The following is a 10,946-nucleotide window of genomic DNA, read 5'->3' as shown; positions in this document are numbered from 1 at the left end:
CACTTATCACCTGAGATCAGACTCCAAAAGACTGTTCATGGTCCCAAGGCTCAACAAAGTATCCGGACGTTCCTCCTTCTCCTACCGTGCACCCCAAAACTGGAACAACCTACCAGAGACTCTCACATCCACCACCAGTTTAAGTTCTTTCAAATCTAAGGCTATCTCACATTTTAATCTGGTCTGTAACTGTTTCATACGCCCATAATATATATTTGCTTTAACTGTGCACGCAATGTCTTGTATATAATGTATACCCACTTCATTTATGTAACCATGTATTATTTGTTTTTCTCTATGCCCAGGACATACTTGAAAAGGAGAGGTAACTCTCAATGTATTACTTCCTGGTAAAATATTTTATAAATAAAAATCTACTGTAACATGGATGCACCTTAATACTTGGGGAAATTCTGCCACCATATAAAGGTGCTAAGTATTAGAAGCTTGATAGATATCCCGCAAAAGTAAAGTCTAACACTGAATCATTAAAGTTGGTGCCTCTCATGCTTTTATAAACCATAAACAGCCATGATAATGTTGGGCTTGCATTTCATTTACCAAAACTTCCATCTGAATTGCTGGTGGGTTCCTCATAAGATTTTACTTGGGACCACAGCAAAGATTTCAAGAGAATCTCTCACACCTCACTGTGTAGAATGAGCACATATTTTACTTTCTGTTGAGACAAAATACTGAAATCACTTGAGTCCGTTTGAAAATTAATCTGTTAATCTCGCTCTCCAAATTCTGCACATTCCAAGAGAAGCAGAATGCAGCTTGGGGATGCAAAGCACATGCCTCTTGCTGATTTGTGGCTGGAAAGCTTGCAGTCACTTCTGCACAGTAGCTGGGTTTCTGCAAACTGCAATATCAACATATAGTTCTGATGAGTGTACACCCAACAGGTGTTTTTAGTCATGGCTCGTTTCTAAAACTCAGAAGTGCCCTGTCTCGCTCTAAGCAATACATGTAGGAGGTTCAATATAATGAACGCACTTGGGCCACATAATACACTCTGGGCAATTTTTATCAGTTACTTCATATGTTACGCTCTCTGTAATAATGAAAACAATTAGGCATAATAGGCATAATAGGCAGAAAAGCAAGATAACAATAGGTTTTCATTAGGGGCTGATTTGGTCATAAACTGAGGAAAGAATACAGCAGCAATTCCAAATGTTTTAGGTGTCCATGTTAAAATGGATGGGAAGCATAGGGTGGCTGTGTGTGCTAATTTGCATATCATTACCCAGAATCCCTGGCTGCAGTGGAAGCATTGTATGCTAAGAGATAATGGTGAAAAACAGGGTTGCAGACCTGTCTGAGTGTGACTGAATGTGCTCACAATGGGTAATTTTATTTCCTGTAAAGTCGTGGACACAGGGGCTTTACATTACATTTGAAAGTAGCTTTTAGTAAATAACAATTTCAGTGAGCCCACAACAAATGTGATTAAATCAATATTTCTCACAAACAGAAAAGCAGCCTGGAGCCCTTCAGCGACGGGGGACCTGACCGCTTGGGCTAGGTAGGCTCCCCTCTCTTCCTCCTCCCCCACCATTTGTTCCGCACCTGTGGCGCTGAATCGCGCGCTGTTCCCCTCTCCCTGTCTCCAGCTCTGCTGGTTCACATGCTGCTGCACCTGCTCCCCCTGCCCCTCCCCTCGCCTTATTACTGCGTCACGGGAGGCAGGATTTAGCGGATTCAAAGAGTGGCAGGGGCGGGAAAACAGTCTGCTCCCTGGGAAACAAGTCCCGCCCACCCGTCCCTTTGTGTGATAACATGACAGTAGTATAATTATATTGTATATTGTGTTGGATTTGTTCCCCTCTCAAAATATATATACTGTATACAAGGAGAGACTTTAATGTCTGCCATATTTGAGGTGGGTATTCCAAGGCATTTGTTGCCTTTGTCGCAGCGGCTGTTGGGGGGGGGGAGGGGTAAGTGTGCTGTAAACTTGCCAGCGGGGGCTCTATGGTGCAGAAAAGCCATGTGGTGGCTGGGGGTAGCTAGTGGGTAGGGCTCATTTGTGCATGATTCCCTGGGGCCAGTCTCCCTTAATGGCCGGGCCAGTGGGCGCCCGGCTGGGTGGGTCTTGCGGGCCATGGTTGGGGTGCCATCTGCCTTTACCCGGGGGGAGAGCACTCTGGCAGGGTTGGCACTGACCAAGGTTTATTATTTGTGTAAATAAAGCCGTGGCCTTTGTACCTCTAGACCTTCGTTGTGTGTTTATTTATGTGTGTTGAGGGGAGGGAGGGGGAGCTTCCTCGCAAGCTCCGAGGTCATGTACAGAAGTATTTCACAATGATGTGATCACATTACAAAACCATGCAAAATTAAGGCAAGGAGTAAAAATGCTTCCAAGCAAACTGTGTCTCCTTAAAGCTGCATTTCAGTCAATATCCTGCATGTGTGTTTTTTTTTAATAAATCAGTTCTGTAGTAAGAAAAAATACTTTTAGCATTTTCGGTTTTAAAAAAAACAACTTTGAAAGACCAATTTTCTTGTATTCTATTTTAACAGCCATTTGCTAAGGCACTGCCCCTTCATGTCCTGTCACAAGCTCTGGCACACCCCTTTGTCAGCCCTGCCCTCCCTCTAGCACATGTCAGTGAAGGAGTGCTCATGAATATTCATGAGCTTCCACAGACTGACAGAAGCAAATAAAAACATATGCCAGCTCTAATTATGTCACCAAATTTTGCCTATCAATACATGGAGAACGAATTGACCAGCAGCTATACAGTTCTTTAGGTAATTAGAGATTGCACACATGAAACTATTGAAGTAAAAAAAAAAAAAAAAAAGACTGAACTGCAGCTTTAATGCCCAGTATTGGTAAATTACATTATAGCCCTGAAATCAAGGGCTTCCTGACCATCTTCTCTTGGCAACTATAAGGATGAAACGTAGGGCTCCTGCACCTGCATAATTGCCATATTTCCCAATCAGTTTCTAGGTAGATGGCACAGCCGCTTTAACCCTGTCACTATATTTTATGCATTTGGCGTATGTGAAAATCCAGCTTCTCTCTTTGTTCTTAAAGCCTGCCATATATTTACAGACAATAATTGCTTGATGTTTTTCCTTTTCAATTGTTTGAAAAGGTCATAGCTCAGTGACCCCACATTGCTTTTGATGATAACTTTTCAGAGTTCAACTTAACCATTCAGATATCCTGAACTCAGATAATCTGTCAAAAAGAAAAAAACAACAACATTGTCCACCAAATAATCCTGCATTAAAATAACAGTGACCCCTAACATGTGACCTTTTAACAAAGAAGCTATGTAGGTAAATCTGATCTGATTTACCCCTGTGGAGGTCTATTATATACCTCTCAGTAATGTTTAATGGAAGCCATGCATATCTTTGTGTTTGCCCTTTTGTGTGCAGTACTTGATTTCCCTTCTTTCTGCTTTTGTATGTATTCAGAGTCACAGAGAGGGGGGGCAGCCAAGTGGAAGAAGGAGTATGCTGACCTTCAAGGCTTGTCCCACCTCTGGGGTCTGCCAACCCCCTCCCTCTCTGCTGAACAACCCTTGGCCTCCTCCCTTTATGCCAACTGAGTCCCCTCACCCCGCCCCCCCAGCTGAACAATAAAGGCACATTGCCACTGCCCTTTCATCTCACCCCCTTGATAGCTGTGGCAGATGCCCCCTATTTCTTTACCTCTACTTGACAAATTTGCCAGGGCTCAGATCCTTACTGGAAACTTGGGCCTCTGGGTTTATGTGAGTGCATGCTAGGGATGGGCAATATACGGGTACCATAGTAATAAAAAGTGATGGTAAATCGATATGTGATTTATTACCGCGGTATTATTCGGTGCCGGCTTGTGGGGTGTCACAGGTGCAGCTTTACAGCTGCGCTGCGTGGAGCCGTCTTTCATGGAGCTGTCAGACACACTCCTCTTACTCTCCCTCCTCCCTCTCTTCCGGCCGCCGCACTTCTTTCTGTATCGAAATGACAATGGCTAAGGCCCCGCTGCGTCCTGGCGGCGCGCGCATCACCGCGATCTGCGGTCTGTAGGGTGCAGTTTTTAAATACGGGGGGGCGTGGTCAAAATAGGTCGGGTGGGCGGGGCAATGACAGGGGGCGCGGCCATGATGCACATTTTTTGATCCATGTCTGTGTGTGTATCTGTGTGTGTGTGTCTGTCTAGCATTGAGGGCTGAGCATGGTTGAGGAAGGATCCACCCCCTGCCGGCGATCTCCCCTACTCATTGGCTCCCTGCCACACCACGTGAGGCGTCGCCGCTCGGGATCACAATCCTATTGTAGCCCCTGCTGGCTGACGCGTCACAGTGCGCAGTGAGCCTGGCAGCGAGGAGGGATTGGGGCCGACTAGGGAGGAAGTAAGGAGCTGGTGAGTGGTATGCATGCGGTCGAGCGCCGACGGATGCAGCGGGACCCAAGCCTAAGAGTTCGGAATGGAGCAAAGGAGCGTCTGGCAGCTCCACGAGAGACGGCTTCACACTGCAGCGGCAAGAAAGAAAACATGAATGCCTCAAGGACCAAAAGGGTCACAACCCATCTACCTCACCTGTTACAAACTTATTGTTTGTCATGCAGAGGCGGCTTGCTTTCCCATAACGGCAATGATCAACACTGTGGGAGGGTCTGATTCGGAAGCTTGGACCCCGCGCCGCACGATCATGGCAGACACTGTCCCCAGCGTCGCGGCTGTTTGCCGTTTTCGACCATGCGCTAGGGACAGTAAGTATTACTATATCTGTACCTCCTACTAGGACTCTTGTTAACACTCCCCATGGGATTCTTAACCCCTCCCTCTCCCAGGGACTTAACGTTGCGTTAGTTTAGTCATACCTAAACGTGGCATTACTCACATCCAGGCACTGAAAAAGAGCACCAAAAACACCACCAAATGTGCTCTTTTTCAGTGTCTGGGTGGGAGTAATGCCAAGACATAGTTAACGTCACGTTATTGGAAGCCAATGCAATGCTGCACTGCAATACTGTGCTGTAGAGCCAATGTTAAGGAGTTATACAATGGCCATTGTTTTAGCATAAAGTATTAGGTGGCTATGCATTAACCTCATATGCGTTTTAGGTAATGTCACGTTATAAACCATGACTAAACTGTGCTTTGTTCCTCTAGCCCAGGGGTGCGCAAACATTTCCCTCCTGCGCACACCTGCCTGCTCTCCTTACCTGTTCGTGCCCCCCTCCTTCATTGTCTTTGGCGTCAAATGACGCAGCAGGGTAACATGTCACATTGCCATGGCGACGTGTCATTTGACACGGTGCTGCCTTAGCGACACATCACCGAGAACCAGGTAGGAAACATTACAGAGGCCTCCCGCGATCCTCAGGCATTTAATTTAAATGCCTTGGGGAAGAGGGCGGGGCCTCTGTACCGCCGCACCCCCCCTGAAAAATCTTGCGCCCCCCCTCTTTGCGGGCCCCTGCCCTAGCCCGTGGAGAACTGAGACATGGGAGGTGTTTGATTTTCTCCGGCTACTCACTTTTCCCTGATGTCAGTGTGCACCCACAAAGAGTTTGCTCTGCCAGAGTCCCCTCTCTCCCCCTCTGTTACCTTTACTGGACAGGGTGGGATAAGGGTTGATAAAGTTTTGATTGACAAACATTCCCCCCCTCCCACATGCAAAAAACAAAAAAGCAACCAAATACTGTATATGCTGTAAGTGTGTAATCCCACATAGTTGTTCAGTTGAATTTGTTATCGGCCTCTGAATGGGGAAGTGTTTGTTAATTAAGTGTTTTCTTTACCCTTCTCAGAGACCAATAAAATTAAGAGGAGGTGAGGTGAGGGGCATTCTGGCTGTACCAGCATTCGCTGAGCGCACCATGACATCCCTCAAAGGGAAGCACCAAGAGGAAATCAAACTCCTCCCACTATACATATTTAAAATATATATCTATATATATATATATATGTGTGTGTGTAGCCCCCTTTCCCTGTGCCTAAAGGAAAACCGTGGGCGACTATGCATGCTACTAATACCTGTACGCTCACAGGAGGCCTGAGCCTCTGGTCCTGGGAGCCTAGGGTGACCTCTCTCTCTTTTCGTGCAGCGCATCCACCTATGAGGGATCCCAGCGTTGGCGGGATGACTCCTCATAGGAACCAATACCATCAGCAATAAACAGTATCACACCAGGTAATATACAGTATAACTTGTATTTACTGACACGACATATAAACAATACGATATAATGCAATAACAACCACAGCCAAGAGTGAGTCCCCCAAAGTACTGAGGGTGCCTTGGGCACCTGTAACTCGATGTCCGCACGAGCAAGCCCACCCAAAGTATGAAGTAGTGCTACCCCCTTTGTGATGTGATGGTGCACGATGGTACCTTCCTGGTCTCAGGCCAGACCAGGGAATATTGATGGCAGGGTGCTGTATTAGGTCCCACGCAGTGAGGCCTCCAACAATTCCCCTCACGTTTGTCCAGGGAGTGTTCCATGTTGCGATCTCCAGCCGGAGGTTTCTGGGAAATGTAGTCCCGAAATGCCAAGATGGCCGCTGCCATTCATTCCGATCGCGCGGAGCTCTGCCAGCTAAACAGCTGATCAGTCCCCTGCACCGGAGACAAGGTAGGGGACCCTGCTACATATATCTATAGGTGTCAGATTTGGGTAAACAAGATGAGGCCCCTTAAACATGTTATTGGAATTAGTTAACATCAGTTCTTGGAGAGAACAGTTGTTGAAGTTAATTAGGTTGTTAAATTATTTAAAAAATGTTGTTTCCACGTCCGATATTAGGGATTGCTCCTTTAAAGTGTTTTTACCTCTTGTTTTTTAGTTTTTTTTACAAGGTTGGAAGCAGGTGGTCTCCGGAGCTGAACCGCATTAATTTCAGCTACAGCTGACCCTTTTTCCCAAGATACATACTGCAGGGCCGCAGATAGGTTTCCCGGGGCCCGGGGCCCAAGACCCCCACCCCCACTCCCTGATGTTATTGTGAGCTCCCCACACCCCCCCCATTTCACATCTCACAAGCCTCCTCTATTTCCCACCCTGTTCCCATGTATTTCTCTCCCCTCTGTTTCACTTCCTCTTCCTCACTCACCCACTATCACTCTCCCCCCTCCCGCTTCGCATGTATTTCTCTCCCCTGTGTCTCTTACTCCCTCTTTTCCTCACTCCCTCCCTCTCTCTCGCCCCCAACTTACTTCCATCAATTACCCTACTCTCACTCAATCCCCCCCACAAAATACATATTAAAAAGACCGCCACTCCCCCAATACATTTTTAAAAGACATTTTTAAAAGAGACACATCTCTTACTGCCTCTCCCATACAAGGCATTCTTAATTTACCTCTCCCCCACATATGCCACTCACCCACAGTTCCCCTCATCTGTTGTTATTGTTTGTTTTGCAATAAAAGAACAGAAAGAAGGACTCAGTGTGCATCTAAAGGGAGTGAGTTAATCTGCCTAACCCTACCTCTCAGTTACAAGGGGCTAGAGGGCAGGAACACTTACCTCTAAAGGGGTAGCAGTCCCAGTCTGGTACGGAAAATGTCTGTTTAAAGGTCCTGAGGGCCAATGGAAAGTCACAACGGTATCCCTTTCGGGTTCTTATTGATCCACGGGAAGTCGTACCTCTAAACAGATATGAGCTAATGGCAGCCCCTTTAGAGGTAAGTATCTTGGGAAGCAGGGGGTCACCGGAGCTGAAATTAATGCGGTTCAGCTCCGGAAAAACCCATGCTTCCCACTTAGGAAATCATTCCTTTTTTTAAAGGTAAAACACCTTTAAATAAGTGCAAAGCTCCCGGGACCCATTTTCAAAAGGTTTAGGCTATATTTAGGACAGAGCAATAGAAAGGGAAAGGTTTTTGTTACCATAAACCCGGTTTACACCTGTATTGCAGCACTGACAGGCCATTCACTGCCGCGACAGGCAATAGTGCGCCGATCCTGTTTTATTGCACGTCAACTGACTTAGTGTGGTGTATAGGGGTGGGAGGGACGTGCGAGGGCTGCGGGTGGGAGCGAAGCGGAGAGCTCAAAGACACAATGATGTCAGTGACAGGTACGCGGGAGGAGTGCCCATGTATTGTGCGTTTTTGTGTGTGTGCGTGTGTCTGTATCACAGATGTACACTGACACACACTCTGACATACCGAGCCAACGACACGGGGTGAGCAGAGTGAGAGGGTTGCCAGAACCCCTGTGATACTCGGCAGAGCACTGTACTACCACACGATCACCGCATAGGAAGAATTAACCACCTGGAAACAATCCAGCTTTGACACAATATTTAAAATGTCATTACTTACTGTAACAAGTGGGACCAAATTGGTGAAATGAGACAAGGCACTCTTTTCGTTTGTAGCAATTAACATAAAAACAACGTACCAAAAGACACATTACCATATCAATGTTCCAAACGTTACCTGCTTTGTTTTCAAGACATGATGAAATTAAACTTAAATGAGACTGGGAAAATAAGGACTGGTACTGTACTTGATATTTGAGCACTGCTACCAACCAGTCTTTCTGATTAAATGTAAGAAGGTACAGTAAGGAGCATGGTCTAAAAGTTTGTCTTGTTGAAACACAATTCTTGATTAACCTGTAAATTTACTCCGAGGGCCCTTATGACATTCAGGGAATGTTCTGATGTTTTAACATGTTGTTTTTTCTAGCGATCCAGCAGAGTAGTGAGCGTGACCAGAACGTAAATGGAGAGAGCTTTACTTCCATTCCCACCACCTGGGGGCTGGCCACGACCCAGTGATTGCTACCCCAAGCAGTCCAGCTCTCCAACCCAAATGCTGCGTTGCATACTGGTGCTGTGGAACTTCTGACACTGATGGAGTTAAGAATCAAATCTACCAGTATGCCACAAAAACTATTGAATGGTTTTTTGAAAATATATATTTTTATAAAGCCCTGAAAATCAAAGAGATCATACAAATATGAATGGAAATTCAAATATTAATTATTTTTCTTTTTTCCCCTAGTTCTTATAAGAAATCCTAAAACAACTGTTATCAAGGCCTTATAAACTAATACGCTTCTGAGATGAAATGGCACCCACTTTAAAAGTAGTCAAAAGCTTATGAATTTACAAGCAGATATCTCCTGACATACACGGAGTAGAAAGAATTCCTGGCGAAAGCTTGAAAGGGTTTCTCAAAAAGGCTGAGTTAGCACAAGTAGAGTAGGAGGAAAATGTACATTCAACCCGTCTTCTACTCAGCTTACAACACTGTCCAGTAACGAGGTGATCAACCCTGCAGGCACTCAGCTGAATGAATATATGTATGTACAGTATATTTAATTGTATAGTGTCATCCATATACATAGCACTATGCAGCAATAATACACGTGACAAAATACTATCTGACAATGGGAATAAGCTCTACATACGTCAAAACAAACAAAGGGACTCCCTGCCCGAATAGCTTACAATCTAAGTATGTTTACAAACTGTCACAGGGAAAGCCGACAGTGGGATTTTAACCAGTCACCTTCATCAAATGCAGTGTTTTTACTGCAATAGTACAGTACTCTCTCAGTCAATATTTAAGGTGTAATTTACAAGTCGACAAGTGCTTCCTGACCATATTAAAGACTTCCTTATATAACATTTTTATTTTGCAAACATAAATATTTAGACAAATTTTCAGCTCAGATAAAAATGCAATTTATTTTCTAACATTTACAAATGTTGTAGATAAAAATGAAATATCACTATTATCACTGAAATGCTGGAAGACTCTTGCATGGAATCCATCCACACACAATATTATTAAAACGACGAAAAACGGGAAAGCCATACATACCTCTCCGGAAACTAAAACACCTCTTAATCTTTCTGTAGGTTGTCTTAGTTATGAATGGGGTGGTTGACAATGGAGAGGAGGTACACACGCCGCCATTTCTATCTTCAAGCATCATACAGGTCCCAGCCTGTACACTGTAAGAACAAATGGGCTCCTTTGGAAGAAGCATTTGGATGAGACCTATGAATCATAACAGTTTCTATCCTTCCCAAGAGTCTTCCTAATATCTTCTATTTTACCATTATCCCTGATTGCACTCCCAGGATCTTCCTGATCTGTAGGTACAGTATCCTTTTCGCTATGTTTGCTTGCTTGCGTGTTTATTTCATTTCCTTTCATTAATAAGACGACTTTCTATCAAAGGTTGCAGGGAAAACAAAGTTCGATAAGAAGTTACATATCATCTATTCACATGGTAAGTCCTGCTTGGAAAACATGGAATAATCAAAGACTTGCTCACCGCTGGAAATCAAATGTAAATTCCTCTGGCAGACAGCACTGTTTAGGGAAAAAAAGATGAATATATATATATATTTATATATATATATATATTGCTGGGACTCCCAAAGGCTATTTCAACATGCAGCCAAATGTTATTATCCAAGTCACAGGAATTGCATATGACTCTTCCACGGTTACGGTTTTCGCTTCTCCCTTCCAATAAACCTACTTTTTACTTATTAACACTGCTCCTCACATCACCCAAATGTCTTTTCTCATATCGAAGCCTGCTGAGTGCTGGCTGGAGAGATGTAAGGCATCGGGAGCAGATGTGAATATCTAAGAAGATCTTCTGCCTTGTGTCTTCTGGAAGGAATTTGTTTCTCGGTCTGTTTCTTAGTAAATGTTCAGATGTGCTTTCTCTGCTCCATGCACTCACATGTTGCAGGTGCAGCTCTAAGCACCAGCACCAACTAAAGCGTAGTGAAGACGAGCTCCCACGTATCCCGGGCAGCAGTAGCACTGCATTCAGCTCCTTTGACTTTGGGTTGACTTCAAGCAGGCATCACGTGTGACAGCTTAGTGATTATTAAAAGGTGAAGTCCTCCTTACTCATTACAAGTTCAAATAACCTTTACTTTGCTTTTTTTTATCTGGATCACGTACTTCATTGTGAAATTCTCCACGGGATTTCTTGTTTGTAGG

At 44.7% G+C, this 10,946-nt stretch overlaps 1 protein-coding gene across 7 annotated transcripts in view; it reads right to left on the bottom strand.

The window, feature by feature from the left end:
* ARHGAP24 (Rho GTPase activating protein 24) overlaps positions 1-10,946 on the bottom strand; it is a 1,092,414-nt gene that overhangs the window by 75,496 nt on the left and 1,005,972 nt on the right. Inside the window, exon 1 of one of the 7 annotated variants that reach the window (XM_075605765.1) lies at positions 9,801-10,813. The exons of the other annotated variants lie outside the window; for them this stretch is intronic. Coding sequence (XP_075461880.1) covers positions 9,801-9,969 — 169 coding nt within the window. The 5' untranslated portion in view covers positions 9,970-10,813. Of the gene's footprint in view, positions 1-9,800; positions 10,814-10,946 lie in introns of those variants that run through there. 7 annotated transcript variants of the gene reach the window in all.

This window comes from Ascaphus truei, chromosome 1, assembly GCF_040206685.1.
Source record: "Ascaphus truei isolate aAscTru1 chromosome 1, aAscTru1.hap1, whole genome shotgun sequence".
NCBI lineage: Eukaryota > Metazoa > Chordata > Amphibia > Anura > Ascaphidae > Ascaphus > Ascaphus truei.
Note: the sequence above shows the minus strand (reverse complement) of the source record. Positions and strands in the feature narration are given on the sequence as shown.